The 18,690-nt window shown below is 36.8% G+C and overlaps 1 protein-coding gene across 3 annotated transcripts in view; it reads left to right on the top strand.

Annotated features, from left to right (window-relative positions):
• Positions 1 to 18,690, top strand: part of syt2a (synaptotagmin IIa) — a 65,161-nt gene that overhangs the window by 26,716 nt on the left and 19,755 nt on the right. For all 3 annotated transcript variants that reach the window (XM_065282385.2, XM_065282383.2, XM_065282384.2), the window contains exons 2-3: positions 5,105 to 5,326; positions 9,025 to 9,185. In XM_065282385.2, the coding sequence (XP_065138457.2) occupies positions 5,131 to 5,326; positions 9,025 to 9,185 (357 nt within the window). In that variant the 5' untranslated portion in view covers positions 5,105 to 5,130. The remainder of the gene's footprint in view (positions 1 to 5,104; positions 5,327 to 9,024; positions 9,186 to 18,690) is intronic.

The raw sequence follows: 18,690 nt of genomic DNA, 5'->3' as shown, positions 1-18,690 counted from the left end.
TTGCTCTCTGGTCAGACAAGATCAGTTGTGTATGTATATGTTTATTTTTTCTGTTATATTTACAACTGTACGCTGGCAGTGGTACATATAAAACAGCAGGAGAATGTCAAAGAGCTGTAAAATCACTGAGACTGCAGTGAAGATAATGGCTCCCATAAAAAGCAAAGTGTCTGTTGTCCTCTGAGCAGCATGCAGTCAACCCCAGAGCAAAGACACGGACACAGATTCTCATTTACTTCAGCTCTTTCTCTTTTTCTATCTCCTTTTCTCTGTATCTCTCTCTTAATACAAACAGAAGGATAAATCTTTATCTCAGCGAGTCCAGTGATCATATCACTGTGTTGAACACAAACAAAAGACACACAGGAGTGGAGAAGATGTGAGAGGTGGAAAACGTTGCATTCCATTTGAACTATAAGGTCCAAACAATGTCATCGGACTGAATAATGTGGGAGATCAATATCGTTTTTAAACAAGATGTACATTTGAATTACTTGCATTTTAGACGTAATTCGACATTGCATAACGTAAATTGCATTTCATGCTGTTGCATGTCATATAACAATGAACAGACCGACAGCCTTGCACATCTGGTGCAAGAAGGTCTATATTACCTGAAGAACAATATTATAGGACTGTTATGCATCTGTTAAGCAATTTGAAATCTGTTAATTTTTGCTCATTGGCATTAGTTCACAGCTGTTTATGAGCCAACAAATGTCTAGTATAATTAATTTATAATTATATTAATATTTATGGTATATTAACAAAAACTATTACAGAATCACCTTGTTTTGCAGTAAGGAAATGAGGAGCTTACATCGAGAAAATTTTGTTTATAAAGATCATCCAAGAATTGGAGAATTTCATAGATGTTTTGTCATGTTAATTTTTTTTAACTGAATTAATTTAAGTTAAAGTAACATAAAAATATATGTTTATTTGATAAAAATGCTGCACATTTTTTTTTTGAATTCCAAAAGCACAAGCACATTTGCAGTTTTAGCATTATATTTAAAATCATCAATATCCTTGTAAAATGTTTGATTTTCTAAAACATTTGTATTTAGCAAGTTACGAATTGTGGTGAAAAAAAACATTTCTTCCAAGGTCATTTCTGCATCTTGTTTATTAGTTTATGCCCCTTTGAAGGTTTAACAACAATTTCCAACAAACCATCTCTAGTTTTCTCTCAGGTATTTATTCATTTGCAGTGCCTCAGTCATTTTTAACAATCATTTGTCAGCCAGTTAAAATTACCTTGGGATTATTTAGTCAGCCAATTTCCTTTAATCACAGGTCTCTGTTTTCACCATGAATAAGTAATATTATATAATTGGACAGCTGTAGGTTGGTTACAAGCTGTTGAAACAAGTGCATATTTGTCAGTATTTGTTTCATCTTGAAAATGATCCAGGCTCTGAGTCAGTCTGTAAATATGCCCGTATCCAATACAATTTAAGCTTAATACATTGCAAGGTCTTTGAATGCATTTAGACGGAGGGTTCATGTTCTGATTTTCACAGATCTTTGCCTCTGTGTCCTCGTGACTCAATGTCCTTTGTGTCTGGGCACCTTTGGAAGCGAGGAAAAACACTTCCCATATCTTTTGCCGTTGACATCCAATTAAACTCCAAGGTATTTCGGTGCAAATTAATCTATCACTTGGTAGAAGAAAGCAAAATTAGGCAGATGCCAAGATGATTTATGGCCAGCAGTGATTTATTGGCTGCATTGGAGCATGAAATCATTGAAATTTCTCTATGTTGTACAAAAAAATGTAAGTTTTCAAATTCAGATAATATGCTGTGTTATTCATTTTGCATGTGTTGGGGCAATATTAAAAAATGCTTCAGTTTAAGTTTAGTTTGCTAAATAATCTTGGCAGCCTGTTGAGATTTTTAAGATGCGGAGCCGTCCTTTTGACTTCATGTATTGTGATGTAAACAAATTGGCGGCATTCGAGTAAAAAAATTTCTTCAAAGTTTATTGAAACTATGACTTTCGTATTGTTTTGTTTTATTTCAACTACACTCACCTAAAGGATTATTAGGAACACCATACTAATACTGTGTTTGACCCCCTTTCGCCTTCAGAACTGCCTTAATTCTACGTGGCATTGTTTTAACAAGGTGCTGAAAGCATTCTTTAGAAATGTTGATAGGATAGCATCTTGCAGTTGATGGAGATTTGTGGGCACGAAGCTCCCATTACACCACATCCCAAAGATACTCTATTGGGTTGAGATCTGGTGACTGTGGGGGCCATTTTAGTACAGTGAACTCATTGTCATGTTCAATTTAAAAAAGATTCGAGCTTTGTGACACAGTGCATTATCCTGCTGGAAGTAGCCATCAGAAGATGGTGGTCATAAAGGGATGGACATGGTCAGAAACAATGCTCAGGTAGGCCATGGCATTTAAACAATGCCCAATTGGCACTAAAGTGCCTAAAGTGTGCCAATAAAACATCCCCACACCATTACACCACCACCACCAGCCTGCACAGTGGTAACAAGGCATGATGGATCCATGTTCTCATTCTGTTCACGCAAAATTCTGACTCAACCATCTGAATGTCTCATCAGAAATCGAGACTCATCAAACCAGGCAACATTTTTCCACTCTTCAACTGTCCAATTTTTGTGATTTCGTGGAAATTGTAGCCTCTTTTTCCTATTTGTAGTGTAGATGAGTGGTACCTGGTGGGGTCTTCTGCTGTTGTAGCCCATCCGCCTCAAGGTTGTGCGCGTTGTGGCTTCACAAATGCTTTGCTGCATACCATGGTTGTAACGAGTGGTTATTTCAGTCAAAGTTGCTCTTCTATCAGCTTGAATCAGTCGGCCCATTCTCCTCTGACCTCTAGCATCAACAAGGCATTTTCGCCCAAAGGACTGCCGCATACTTTTCACACCATTCTTTGTAAACCCTAGAAATGTTTGTGCGTGAAAATCCCAGTAACTGAGCAGATTGTGAAATACTCAGACCAGCCCATCTGACACTAAAAACCATGCCACGTTTAAAATTGCTTAAATCACCTTTCTTTCGCATTCTGACATTCAGTTTGGAGTTCAGGAGATTGTCTTGACCACGACCACACCCCTAAATGCATTGAAGCAACTGCCATGTGATTGGTTGATAAGATAATAGCATTAACGGGAAATTGAGCAGGTGTTCCTAATAATCCTTTAGGTGAGTGTATATATATCCAATCCTAGTGTTAATCCATTATGCCATATATATTTGTAGTCAGTACCCTTTAAAAATGTTTCTTTACAGCAATGCCATTGAAGAACCGTTTCAGGTTCTCTCTTTAGTGCCATTTAAAGATTTATCCTTTTAATCGATCATCATCAGTCTCAAATATTTGATGCAAAAGTATGCCCTGTACGCCTTTTAAGTCAAAATGCAGAAATTTAATCTGTCGTTTTCAGTCTGTTTCTATCTTCTCTTTTGCCAAACTCTCCCCGCAGCCTTTGCCTGTGGGCCACTTGACTTATGCAACGTCAGATTGCATAACCGCAGCACAGAGCATTCTGTCGTACCTTTGCAGAGAGGGAGCGGGCCCTTGAATTATAAAGCGGCTTATCCCATGAATTGTCAGCTTCATTAAATTATTCATGTGCTGCAATGGGTACAGACAGGCCCCTCGCCGCTGAAGCAAAGAATTGATGCTTGAGAAATGAGAAATCCTTTTTGTTTGCTATTTCACTGTGCTTTTAATGAAATCGGAGGGCAAAGTCATTCTTCGTGGAGCGGGTGGCTCAGACAAGTCATATATAACCTTAAAGTATATCAGTACAATAAATAAGTTTAAGCACTTGAGGAGCTCAGACGCAAAGCAGCTAAACCGTCACCTCTGTCAAAAATAAAAATAATGATAATAACCGAATGCTCTCGACACGTTTTATACATTCATCAAATACTTTCACTTCAGAATTGCTAAATCTCAGCCTCAGATCATTTAGAAATACTGTTTTGTTGGCAGAATCTATTAAGTAAAAAAAATGTCAGATGCACTTAGAGAGCTCTTTAATTTCAACTTCGTTTCATAAGTTGTAGCAACTCATCTCAAGTCAAGATAAAAAATTGTAAGTTGATTTAACTTAAATTTAAGGAATGAAAGTATTTATGCCAAAACTGCTACATTTCATGTTTGAGGTATAATGTAGGCAGCAGGTTGTTGTCACAGAGAAAAGCCCTGACAGTGTGATCAGGACCTGACGTAAAGCAGAGACATATTTTGCTATTTTAGAACCGGTTCCAAATGTAAAAAAAAGGGGAAATCGATAGGCTGCACGCATTTAGATTCTGTTTATTGATTCCTGACTTTTTCAGTCAATCTCGCACGGCGAACAGCAGTGATTAAAATAAAGTATTTAAGAATAATATAAGAATACAATTAATTTTAAAATTAATTTGCTCTTTTTTCTCTCACTAAAAATATTGGAATTGGAACCAGGAATCGCTAATTGGTATCGGGATCGCTAAAATTAAACTGATACCCAACCCTACTCATAAGTAAGGTAAATAATATTATGTATTGATTTGAAATATTTTATTTGTTTATTTTTAACAAATGCAGACCTTCTGTTAGGAAAACACGTTTACTTTAGATTTAAGAAAAGACAAGATGTTCATATGTCACAAACACATTATTTGGTCTAATCATTTTTAAATATGTATGTATTATATGTTATTAATAGACATATTTATATGTAATTTGTGTAATAATAAACTGTACATGTCAAAAATATTTACAGCCGTGTGTTATTAGTTTTGAGTGGTAGTTATCTCAAAGAAAGAACCTTGGAATTTTGTGACTGGCCAATCAAAAAATCTAGCATTTCTAGCAAATCTAACATTATCAGGCAAGTTTTAATAATCAAGAGATCAGATAGTGTGTGACTTTATGATGATAGTCATCATTCGCTCTGTAGCAGCCTATGCCAGCAACATTTGCATGTTTGATGGGCCGAGTAAGTCATTTTATTCAGTCTCCATTGAATAAGGAGTACTGTATGTAGCTGAGCCAATGAAACATTAAGTGATTCATGCGCATTTTATTACATCCTTCTCATATCAGCTGTTTTTCTCTCCATCAGGGTTTTTGTTTGTGTAACCATCAAGCATGAAGTGGAATTTGTTTAAGAAGAAGCCCGAGGCCATGGTGGGGCCTGAGCCAACAGGAGCCAGCGCTTTGACCGTAGCCCCCGCCGTCTCCACACCTGCAGACAACTCCACCGAACAGCAGGGCCACGTCACCAAGAATGACGTCTTTGGTGACATCAAAAACAAGTTTCTCAATGAGATGGACAAGCTGCCATGTAAGTGTCACTGTGTAATAAATACTGTGTAAACGTTTAAGGCCACCATTAGATTTGTTGGTTTTTCAATGGTACACTGACAATGTTTAACGATTTCTTAGTGTCTTTATTAGAATACAACCAGAAAATACAGGAAATTTGTATGACGTATAAAAAAATATCCTGCACTGCAAAAAAATGACTTTCTTACTTTGTATTGTTGTCTTGTTTTCAATGGAGATATCTAAATTTGTGCTTAAAACAAGCAAAAACTATGCCAATGGAATAAGATTTTTTTCCTTGAATTTACTTAAAGGGATACTTCACCGATTTAGCATTCAGCTTTGTATCTGTAGAAACCCGGCAGTATTACTGAATGACCATGTTTCCCTCCCTCATTTCCCCCTGAGAGGAGAGATATCTGCATTTTGGTTCTGCAAAAAAGTCCTCCGATGATGTAATATGACGATTTTTGCATCATCAGAGGACTTTTTTGCAGAACCAAAATGCAGATATCTCTCCTCTCAGGGGGAAATGAGGGAGGGAAACATGGTCATTCAGTAATACTGCCGGGTTTCTACAGATACAAAGCTGAATGCTAAATCGGTGAAGTATCCCTTTAAAACAAGAAAAATTCAGCAAAAAATGTCTTTTTTTTGCTTATTTTAAGCACAAATTCACCTAAATATATGTTTTTTTGTCTTAAAACTAGAATTATTTTCTTAGGTCATTTGCTCATCAAGACAATACACCTTGATTTAAGAATTTTTAGATATTTTCACTGAAAACAAGACAAAAATATTAAGTAAGAAAGTCATTTTTTGCAGTGTGGCAAACTCAAAACACAGATTAAAGGAATACTCCAGCCAAATATCCATATTACCCCATGATTTGCTCACCCTCAAGAAATCTGAGATACATGTGTCCATTATCTTTCAGACAAACACGTTTGGAGTTATTTAAGTAAATGTCTTTGCTTTTCAAAGCTTTACACTGCAAAAAAAATTAATGTCTTACTTTGTACTTTTGTCTTGTTTTCTAATTTAAATATCAAAATATTCGTAAATTGACATACATTTACTTGTTAAGCAAGTGGGTTAAGATATTAAGTCTTGTCTATTGAAATAAATAATAAAAGTCAAGAGTTTTTTTACTTAAAACAAGTCAAAATATCTGCCAGTGCAGTAAGAAAAATAAACTTAAATTAAGCTTATTGAATTAAGTTAAAACTGGAATTAAGTTTATTTTTCTTACTGCACTGACAGATATTTTGACTTGTTATAAGTAAAAAAAAAACTCTTGATTTTCATCATTTGTTTAATAAAAAAACAAGACTTATTATCTTAAGCCACTTGTTTACCAAGTAAATGTTTCTCAATTAAAGAATTTTCAGATATTTATATTAGAAAACAAGACAAAAAAGACATTAATTTTTCGCTGTGTATAATGGGAGAAAACAGGGATCAGGGAACAACTTTTGATTTCGAAGCCCAAAAAAGTGCATCCATCCTTCACAGAAGTAATCTACATGGCTCCAGACGGTTAATAAAGGTCTTCTGTGGGTAATGGATACGATTTTATACCATAGTTGCGCCCACAGATGCAAAACAGGATGATCCATGTTCCCTTTTGAAGGAAATCTCAATGCTGTGTCATGATAATGACATTTTGGGGAAAGCTATGCAGCGTGACACTCATGAATAACATGTCATACTATGTTTATATATAGACGCCGGCGGATGACGTCACACCACGCGGCTATAAATAGACCAAATTAAGGCTAATTTACACCCTAGACCAGGTTATGTGTCATAGCTATGTGGCTAGGACATTGGTCTTTCAGGCTTTTCATCCTCCTCCTCACGAATCGACAGATCAACTGACGGTACATCTTCTATGCCCTGTTGGGCTTTTAGATGTTTACATTAATAGATTCTGCACCTTAGAAGATCCGACCAACCTTTGGTCTGTGTTTGGTTCTCTAAGAGAGGACATCCTAAACAAACAATCAATAAATTGATTGTAGAGGCTATTTCAATAGCATATGAGGTGCGCAATATACCTTCACCTCTACGAATTAAGGCACATTCTACTAGGAGTATGGCATCTTCTCTTGCCATTTTGTCAGGGGCCTCCATGCAGGATATTTGTGGTATGGCGGGATGATCTCCCCCACACATTTTTATAAGGTATTATGATTTAGACCTCCCGTCTCTACCTGGATCTCAGGTCCTTACGTCTTAAGTTGTGCGTAGACACCTTCACACTTACAGACAGTCATAATTAATTATGGCATAGCGGGTATCTCATTCCCCAAAATGTCTTAGCATGACACAACGTTGAGATTCCCTTCGAAAGTAAACGTCTTCTGTGAGTTATTATAGCTTATAAAGTTTGACATATAGATATTTTTCGTACAAATTTGCATCGATTACCCGCAGAAGACCTTTATTAACCCCTTGGAGTTGTGTGGATTATCATTGTCAAGGATAAATGCAGTTTTTGGGGTTTAAAGTCAGAAGTTGTTCCCTGATCCCTGTTTTCTACCATTATAAAGCTTGGAAGAGCAAGAACATTTATTAAAATAACTCCAAATGTGTATGTATTTCAGATTGCTTGAGGGAGAGAAAATCATGGGGTAATTTTGATATTTGGCTGGAGTATCATTTAAAAGGGACACTCCACTTTTTTATAAAATATGCTAATTTTCGAGCTCCCATTTGATTTTTACCGTTTTGGAATCCATTAAGCTCATCTCTGGGTCTGGTGCTAGCATTTTTAGCATAGCTTAGCATAATCCATTGAATCTTGATTAGACCATTAGCATCGCGCTAAAAAATAACCAAAGAGTTTTGATATTTTTCCTATTTAAAACTTGACTCTTCTGTAGTTACATCATGTACTAAGACCGACAGAAAGGAGGTGCAATGATATTACGCAACGCCCAAAAGTAGTCCCCTGCTATTGAAAGTAACCAAGGGGACTATTTTCGGGCAGTGCGTAATATCACTACGCCTGCTGCAGCCATGTTACATCCGCAAAGTCAATGTTTATTACACAGTTTGAGAGTATAGTTCATAGCCATATCAGCCTAGAAAATCACAACTTTTAATTTTCCTTAGTACACAATGTAACTACAGAAGAGTCAAGTTTTAAATATGAAAAATATCGAAACTCTTTGGTTATTGTTTAGCGTGATGCTAATGGTCTAATCAGATTCAATGGATTATGCTAAGCTATGCTTAAAGTGGTACCGCCAGACCCAGAGATCGGCTGAATGGATTCCAAAACCCTAAAAATCAAATGTTTAACTCTCAGAGAGCTGGAAAATGAGTATATTTTCAAAAAAGTGGAGTGTCCCTTTAAAAACCATCTAGAAATGCCACAACAACTTCCGAGATCTTTCTAGCAGCCTATAGCAAAACCCTGACATCATCCCAATACAATCTAGTGTCTGACATTCAAAACTATAACTTCCAAACTTTTCAAACTGTTTAAACTTTGAAGCAGGCAAACATTTATTATAGATCCCTAAAGCCATGGCGTTTCAATTACACCGTCTCTTTCCCACACGAAGTGACATTTAAGTTATGGGCTCATCCTTTATTGATCAAGGGGTAACGGGATACGCTTGAGTCTCATAATGGCAATGATAAAACTAGAATTGTTTTTTCCAAGCCACGTTCCTTCATCATTCTTTGTCTTTCTCTCACTTTAAGTGCCTTCCTGGGCCATAATTGCCATCGCTATCGTGGCAGTGGTGCTCATCCTCACCTGCTGTTTCTGCGTCGTTAAAAAGACCTGCCTTAAGAAGAAAAAAGGCAAGAAGGGAAAGAAAGGCAAGGGAGACATGGGAATGAAGAACATGAAGGGAGGAGAGGTACGACCAGCCGACACCACTCATACGAAAGACCCAAATTAAAATCTTAATAATTTAAAAACATGTCATCATTTGTGCACCTTCATATCTTTACAAAAGGAATTATTTAAGTTATTTAGTCAAGGAAGATTCAAAGTAAGATTTTATGTACTGTATATAATGACATAAATTTCGGTCAGTTTGAATACAAATGCACAAATTGACTAAAAGATTACTCAAAGTAGGTCTCCATCTTTAATGCTTAATTTTGACGTATCTCTTTTCCATACAAAATGATGTGAATGTATAAATGATGATAGAATTTTCTATTTTAGTCACGGCTACACCAAAAAAGACAGAAAGATTAACGCATTCTCCCCGCTAATTTCCGGCCATCTTTAAAGTTTAATAGGGTTGAATACAATGTCTAAGACGTTCTGCTTTGTTTAATTTTCTTTTTTTTTTGCCTAATATATTTGATAGACTCAAAACATGTAAGGGTGTGTTACTACTTCACATATTCTTTATTTAGCTTCTAGACCATGAAAATGGATGGTTGGTATTCTGGAAAGATTTTTTCGCCATTTAATATTCATGAAATATAAAATATTCAGCGCTGTACGTCATTTGCTGCCTGTCAAGCTGGAAAGCTACATGAAAGATTTCCCGCCTTGTCATTTCATTTGCTGTGTTCGTATAATTTGGTTTCAAAAGAATGTGTGTGCTGTTAATCTCTTGTGCTTTTGTGTTAAAAATGACACATTTTCTGGAGAACTCACAGCTGCACTAAATCTTTTTTATCTCTGGGTAGGGTATAATAGCTGAATAGCTGAAGACTCTGGCTATATTTGCCGTGTTATGTCGGGTCCTTCTGTGCGCTATATGTTTGCTATTGTGACAGGCGATTTTCTTTTTGGGAATTGTTAAAGTTATTCCCTGGCAAATATTAATGTTTTATTTATTATATATAAAAAGAAACATCTCCAAAAGATTTAGCATTTGGTGTTTTGTAATACCTTCATTTATGTGGTTTGGTTTCCAGCTTTCATTATTTATGTAAATGTATTCTGATGTGGAATCCAAGAGTCTGATACCACAAGTGAAAATCAGAAAATCATGTTTTTTATTTTTCCATAATTCTAATTTTTGTATAGCAACAAAACAATCTGAGTGAAAGTTTAAAAATAAAAATTATACTGTAGTTGCACCCACATATGCAAAACAGGATGATCCATGTTATCCAGCAGGATTTAAAGGCACAATATGTCATTTTCACCACTAGACTGTAAAATATCTGCAGTATTTTTATCAAATCAACACATTTTTTATGTTACTTTAACTTAAAAAAATAAGTTATACAATTTCAACTTGATTTTTTGTCAACTCAACTCTAAGCCAAAACTTAAAATAGCAGGTTGAATAACAACAAAATCTTACATATTGTGTTTTTAAAGCGATACTTAATAACCCCATGATGTACTCACCCTTAAGCAATCTGAGATCTCCATCATCTTTCAGACAAACACATTTATTTTAACCTCCTTCCTCTTCCAAGCTTTATAGTGTTGGAAAACCGAAAACAGGGAACAACTTTTGACTTTAAACCTCAAAATTGTGCATTCATCCTTCACAGTGGTAATCCACACAGCTCCAGTGAGTTAACTCTTTCCTCGGAAGCGTTTTTTTTTTAACTTTTTAAAAGTTTAATGCCTTCCAGAAAATGTTTTTCTTAAAATATAAAAGAACAGACATTCTGCTTAAAAAAAAGGTTTTATCCTACCTTCATTAGTTCTCTTTTTATCACCTCTCAAATGCGGGAAGGTTTCTTCAAAACATCAAATTTTAAAGATAATTCCATATTCAGACCGAGCCTCAAAACATAAACAGACATACAGCTGTTTGCCCTAGGGTGATACTTGCGGGTTTTATAAGTTGTGGAAGAGCAACTCCTGGTGGACATTAGCGGTATAGCGGAAAGCTGGAAATTCTCGTCATTGGCAGTGAAGCGTTTTCTCTTAATTGACGAGTTAACTCATCAATAGCGGGAAAAGAGTTAATAAAGGTATTTTTGCGAGGCCATCAGCGCTGTCTTGTACTCACATGAGAGTTTTAGCGTAGCGTTTGCTGCCAAGGGTATGTTCTTGGACTAGTAGAAAAAGCTAGTTATTATACCAAAAAGCTAGTTATTATAGTTTATGTTTCATATATGGATATTTTATGTACAATATCTCATGGATTAGCCGAAAAAATATCTTTATTAACCCCTTGGAGCCGTGTGGATTACTTCTGTGAAGAATGGATGACTTTTTTGGGCTTCAAATTTAGAAGTTGTTCCCAGATCCCTGTTTTCTCCCATTATATGTTTGGAAAAGTAAGGACATTTACTAAAATAACTCCTTATGTGTTTGCCTGAAAGATGATGGACATTTATCTCAGATTGCTTGAGTACATTGGAGTCATTTTGATATTTGGCTGGAGTATCGCGAGTACGTCAGTTTACGGTGTAAAAATTATTAAAGTCGCAATGAAATTGAAATTAGAAACTTTACTTTTTATGTAATTATGGTATTTTTTTTTACAAATGACTTATTTGTAAGCTTCGTTACTTTAAAAAAATTCATGTGCGCTCATAATCGTTAATCAAAAATGCAAATCTCTCCCCTCCTTGTAACAATCTCTCTGTACTTCCAGTCACGAGTAATGGTGGGAGGGCGGGGCCTGGGAAATAATCAATAAGCAAATAGCAACATGACCCATCTTCCAACGATCCAATCAATTCTCAGTGGACGGATTTAAATCCCGCCCTACCTTTTTTCAGAATCCGTTTCACTCGGATATACCGTAACATACATATCACTCGTAAGTAACGATGCTACTTACGTTTCATTGTGACTTTAAAGGATGGGCAAAGGGTCACAAATTTTCTTAACTCATTCCCCGCCAGCTATTTTTTTAAAAGTTGCCCACCAGCATTTTTTGTGATTTTTAAAAGTTTCACAAAATGCCTTCCAGGAAAATTTTCTTCTAAAAATATATAAACATACAAATATATAAAATGAAAGAACAGACTTTCAAACAAACAACAAACTAACTAACAAACAAAACTGGGAAAAAAGTTTCATCCTATATTTTTTTTCTCTGCTTATAAACTCTTAAATATGGGAAGTTTTCTTTTGTTAGAGATCAGATTCAGAACGATTATCAAAACATACACAGAGTTTAAAATGAGTAAATAACGTTTTGGCTTCAGTTTTTTCATAAATTGAAATTAATATGAAATTAATTAAGAAATCTAGTGGATAATCGCGGTATTACAGTTGAGCATAAAAATTCATCAGAAACACGTTTTAAATGCAAATGTTTTCTCTTAATTGACGAGATAACTCGTCAATGGCGGGGAAAGAGTTAATTCACTATCAACCTATTTTTACCTCGAAATCTTTTTTTTTTTTTTCGTTTTATGTCATAACATTTCTTTCTTTGAATTAATACAATTACCTTGTTTATTTCCACGTTTGCATTACAATTTCAATATCTGATTTTCAGTATGGCGTCAGATTTTAGGACCTACTGTTACTGTGCATGTGATGTTTATTACAGTGATCAATAACACAATTTGTTGATTTTGTTTATGTGTCATTTTTAAAGGACAAGTTCGGTATTTTAGACTTAAAGCCCTGTTTTCAGATTGTTTATGGTCAAATAGAATGGTTTTGACTGAAATTTCGACATTTTCGGCTGCCCTGAGAATTTTCGCGTGTTTGTGTTTCAGCTCAGACCTCTACAATGGGTTTATAGGTGCACTGGAACAGTCCTTCCTAAAATGCATTAAACTTTCGTTTACAAAGACGTGAAACTCACCGAGTGGTCAGGGGTGTTCACTGATATGCTCACACAAAAATCGCTGCAAAAGATGCTTTCCAACAGCTGTTTTAGCATTCGTTGTTAACTTGTGGACCTATTTCCCAAACGCCTCACACCCGTACATTCTTCCGCTTAGAGCTTGAATAATAGACACTCCAGCCCAGGTGGTGGCGCTAATCCGCCTTTGCCAATTGCAAGAATAGAAACAAAGTTCCCGGCGCGGAGTAATACCGTACCTCACAGGACGTCTAATACAGTCAATGGAGTTGGTAAAAACTACGATAAAACCTGTTGGAATGCGTCTTTTGGAGCGATTTTTGTGTGAGCATATCAGTGAACACCCCTGACCACTCGGTGAGTTTCACGTCTTTGTAAACGAAAGTTTAATGCATTTTAGGAAGGATTGTTCCAGTGCACCTATAAACCCATTGTAGAGGTCTGAGCTGAAACACAAACACGCGAAAATTCTCAGGGCAGCCGAAAATGTCGCAATTTCAGTCAAAACCATTCTATTTGACCATAAACAATCTGAAAACAGGGCTTTAAGTCTAAAATACCGAACTTGTCCTTTAAAACATGTCCGTTAAGTGTTACTTGATTTCCTCTACTTGATTCTGTCTTCTGTGAGTTCAATCTCTCCCTCTCTCTCCATTTCTTCATTTCTCTATCCTTCCCGCTCTGTGTCTGATATGTGCTCCGTGTATCTTGACTGTGGTGGACCTGGCAACTTACGGTAGGTGTGAAATGGCTTGCAGTGCCCCTCTCTGACCGCCTGGTGTGAGCTCAGACCAGAACAGTGGGAATTGGGCATTGAAGACTGGCTGAGAATGAGATCTTTTGCTTCTACTTGCAAGCTGCAGGGGTGCTGGGGTTGCTTGAAGATTCAGTTTGGGGGTTGGTTGGGGTGGGCTCGCATTCCACCGGTTTGACATGCAACATGAGTAGTATGGGTAATTTTTAGCCAGTTGAAAATAAGGCCTTTTAAAAGTGTATGTGCATCTGGTTATGAACCTAAACTTCATCCCTGCTTATGGAGAAAACCAATCTTCACTAACATGCATGTTGAAAGGGTACGGTTGGGGATTTGTTCTCTAAAACCTGCTCCACTAATGTCACAAATCTGTCACTTGAATGTTCCCTTAGTCTAATGGTTAACACTTGATTATTTTAAACATTTAATAAGTAGCCTCAAAAGGGAACACAAAGACAGCTACAGATTAGGTGAAGCAGAATTTGAGACAAAGCCCAATGCACGCCCTTCATACAGGCACCAGTGAATGACCACAACTTGACTTGAGAGTAGCTTTTCTGGATGACCCATTGTCTAAAACACAAACAAATCTTTATCCTTGCATCATAAAACGTGACTTGAGCTACAGTGTGAGTGTATCTGTGCAAGTTTAATATACTTTGCTTTGAAATACTCAGGCAATGTGTCTAATTTATTGCAGATTCACTGCCAGCAAACTCAATGGAGGTCTCTGTATATCACCTTTACAAACCGTCTTAATGATTAATAGTAGCCAAACAGTACATTAATATGCATGCATTTTTCTGATAGTTTTTATATATTTTCCAGTATTTTTGTTTGGAGTTGTGCACGCATCTGAAGAAGAGGTCTTTTCGGGGTCCAAACACTTTTTACTCGAACCCAACATGCATAAATCTTTTTTTTTTTTTAGAAAGACCCAACCCGAGACAAACCCAAACAAAAATAGAACTGACCCAGTGATTTTTTTTTTTAACTCGACTGGATCCGAATGTAAACAGCACCAGCAGAAAGAAAATATTGTTGGCCTCGGATGCAATTTGGCCCGCTGTTCCATTTATTTTCATTTGTTATCTGACAACGACACCAGGTAACCACTAAAATGTTCGTCCAAAACTAGCCACCGTGCTGCAAGCACTGTTGGCAAACAGAGGAGGGGTTGGAAAAGGACTTGATGCAGACACACAAGATAGTTTGGGTCTTCTAAGGTCCGTTCGGCAAAACTCCATTCATTTTAAATTACCTGATGCCGCTAATATTATAGCTGGCCGGTGTGTACGAGGCTCACGTGACTCACCCGGGTCTCGGGTCAGACCTGAGGTTTTCGAATCTAAGTGGTCCACTTATTCGAAAACCTCAGGAATTGTGAAGACCTTGAATCTAAAGCAAATACTCTGAAAGTGCTAATGAATCTAAATCAGAATAGTTGGACCACAATGCTGTCGGTGTCAGTAATGATTTATTGTGGGTGTTTGATCTCTCCTTCACGGTTTCTTATTTCATCTTCCACCTTTACTAAGATGAATGCTCTGTAACTTAGCATGACTGCGACTGCCTCTGAATGCTCGATGCAAGTCACTTCAGTTACATACTGTAGAAGAACCGCAACACACTTCATACTGGGAATAATGCATTAATCTGTTCCTCATTAATCATCATACTGTTTTGAGGCAGCGAGGGGTTTCTTCACTTTCTTAACAACTAGAAATATTTTCACATATTGCATTTTCCGGCTTGGCATGCATGAATGCATTTTACCATGTCAGTTCAGATATAAGTAATGGTGCTTTTTTGTCTATGCGTGTTTATTCCAGGGGTGTGTGGCCAGGACAAATCTTCACCCCGAGAATTTTTTGTTCTGTTTCATTCTGATTCAACTCTTTTGTCCTTCTTGTGTTTTATTTTCTAATTTTTCCCCTAAAGCTGAACAAGACAACTTCACCAATGTAAGCTTCAATATTTGCTTCAATTTTGCTTTTGAGGCTCTTCTGCAAAGTGCATTAGTAATGCTTAATCTAATAAAACAGACACAGCGACAGCAGGCTTCAGTAGTGCTGCTGCTCACGGTCCCACATGTACAATATAGATTAATGTGTGAATAACACTACTGCTTGATCACACCAGTGTCCTCCAGAGTACTGTCTGTCAACATGGGCACAGAACACAAATGCTATGGATGGTTTCAGCGGCAACAACAAAAAACGGCTTTTGTGGCCCAAACTTAACTTCCATTAGACTTTTGCTAATAAATCAGAGTCTCTAAAGCAGACTGTTACTTGATAACAAGCTAAATCTATACTTTAAGCATGAGTAGGAGTGTGATATAGCTCTATATCATCACGGCTGTGATTAGGCCAGAGGCCGTAGGCCGAGTGCCGGAGGGAATCACAGCCGTGATGTTATAGAGCTATATCACACGACTCCGAAAGCGATATTGCTTTTATACAACACAAGTTTGAAAAACGAAAACTAGAAAACAACAACGGGAGTTATTTTAAAAGCCTCTTTGTTTGGGAACTACTTTCTTCCGCCACGGATTAAAGGGCGGCCAGAATGACAGGTAACACTTTCGGCTGCTTTGAATCTCATAATAACTTATATAATATTACTATTGCTTTCACATTTAATCTTAACGCGATACGAGCACTCGATTATTATTAGACTTTGTTCTTATCAGTACTATATAAAACAGTTTTTTATAAGTGTCAGAGAGATGTTTTTGCATGCTGCTTATAAATATATCAGTGGCGATATCTCATAACATGTTTTAATAGTCACATCTTGATAAAATAAATGATCAATGTCCACATTTAAAAGCTGCGGTGCTTACCTGCAGTTCCACGGTGTTTTCGCGTTCTGAGGAGAGACATCGGTCCAGAAAAAAATATTGTTTACATTCCTCTTTCCAAGTGTTAATCGTCCACACGATGTGACAAGACATTACTCCCATTAAGTTTAACGTAACATCCAAGAGCGCTGATCTTTGACGGAATAATAACTTCCGATAGGGATTCACACACTGATTTACGAGCTAGTGAACTAATGAGACACACGGAGAGTGTTTAAAAACAGCGCGTCTCTGTGTCCGTGCAGTTTTTCCATTCAGAGATGAGCCTGTTTAGGACCTCCATTCACTAGGTGGCGGAATGATACGAAAGATGAAGCGGTTACTGTGCCGTTATCAGTACAATATCTCACGCCTCTTAGCCAATCAGATTCGAGAACCAGAAAGAACTGTTGTATAAATAAGTCTATACTTTAGTTTGTCTTTTATAGTCAAACTGTTGATCATCTGCAAAAAGGCTGGTCTGGACAAAAACCTACAAAAGGAATTAAAAAATTAATATGTTGTAAAAGAGCCTGTTTACACTTGAACAAGCAGAACCCAAAAAGTTTTTATGCGTTTTGGCTGTTTGTTTGTTTACACAACAACACATTTTTGAAAATGACATCTCCTTGTAAACTTCGAAAATGCGAATCTGTGATAATGTGATGTCATGCGCACGTGTTAATTTAGTCTAAACATGCGTGAGTATAACTAAAACACCAATCACTACAGAACAAACATTATTCTCCAATAAAGTTCACACAATTTTGCCGCTTTTTAGTTCAGGGTCATTTGTAGAAAAAAAACGAATTGTCCGTCTAAACAAAACTTTGCCGTCTTGATTGTTTTTCGCTCTGTAAAGAATGCATATGTGCGCAGGCATGTAGTGTTTCTTTACAAACTGACATCACCATCTACTTACATAATACATAGTCGCATTTGTGGTGTAAACGCAGATCTTTTTGACAATGCTGTCATGTCCACGTGAAATTTTTCAAAAACATAAAAGAAAAACCTCAGTTTTTTACTAGATCGTTGTTATGTAAACGTAGCCTGAGTTAACATGGCACTCATGGGCTTTAACTTTGAATATCCTTTAGTTAATCCAGTTATTAGTTCTTAGTGCTAATTGTAACTGCTTAAACATTACTTTGTTTCCTGGTAGACTGATGCATCAATGCACCGTCACTCTCATAAACTGTGTAGCAGCTGCCAATCAGATTGGCACTGACAGACTCAAAAAACAAATGTCCCTATTAATGACAACAGAAGTTTTTACATTTAAAATATAAATGTTTAAACTTCTAAGGCACTGTACATTTTACACTGTACATGCATGTGTATGACATTGTAACCCTTAATGCGCAAGGCTAAATACAAAACAAGGCCAATACTGTAGGAACATAGCACCCAGTTGTTTAGGATAGCAACATTAGGCATGTTTCCACCACTAAGGAAGGTAGATTGGGAAGTTGCTTCAAACTCTCTCATTTTATGGTTTAATGAAGTGCCATTATGAGGACCCGTCTTATTTTGACTTCAAAATAGCTCACAGTAATTTATGAAGATGACTTCATTAAAGGACCCATATTATGCAAAATTCTTTTACAAGGTGTTTGGACATAAATGTGTGTTGGCCATGTGTGAACACAATCCACCAATCAATCTTTTTTAATCCCTATTAAACCAAAGCAGTCACATTAGGAGACAGATTTACTAAACGGGGCAAATTTGCGTGAGAGCGATGGGTATGGCAATATCTGCGAGTTATTTACTAAAAAGGCGCAAATAAAATGAACACAGGCGCAACAGCTGATTTCCATTATGACCAACGCAATCTGCTTGGAGCAGCGCAAATTAGTTCAGGGTCACAAATAAGCAGAGCTGATGAGGTGCGCGTGATCTACTAACGCCTGATGCGCTTGAGTTCAGCACCACGGACATCGCAGCTAACAAAGCCATAGGACACTGAAAAGATGTAGGTTTACAATAAGTTGTAAAACACCTGGTATTGTGTCACTTCTTCGAGTGACTCCTATTTTATTTCCTCCAGCAAATAAAAAATA

This window comes from Paramisgurnus dabryanus, chromosome 21 (assembly GCF_030506205.2).
Source record: "Paramisgurnus dabryanus chromosome 21, PD_genome_1.1, whole genome shotgun sequence".
In the NCBI taxonomy this organism is placed as follows: Eukaryota; Metazoa; Chordata; class Actinopteri; order Cypriniformes; family Cobitidae; genus Paramisgurnus; species Paramisgurnus dabryanus.
The sequence above is the reverse complement of the archived record's forward strand: the minus strand, read 5'-3'. Positions and strand labels throughout refer to the sequence as shown.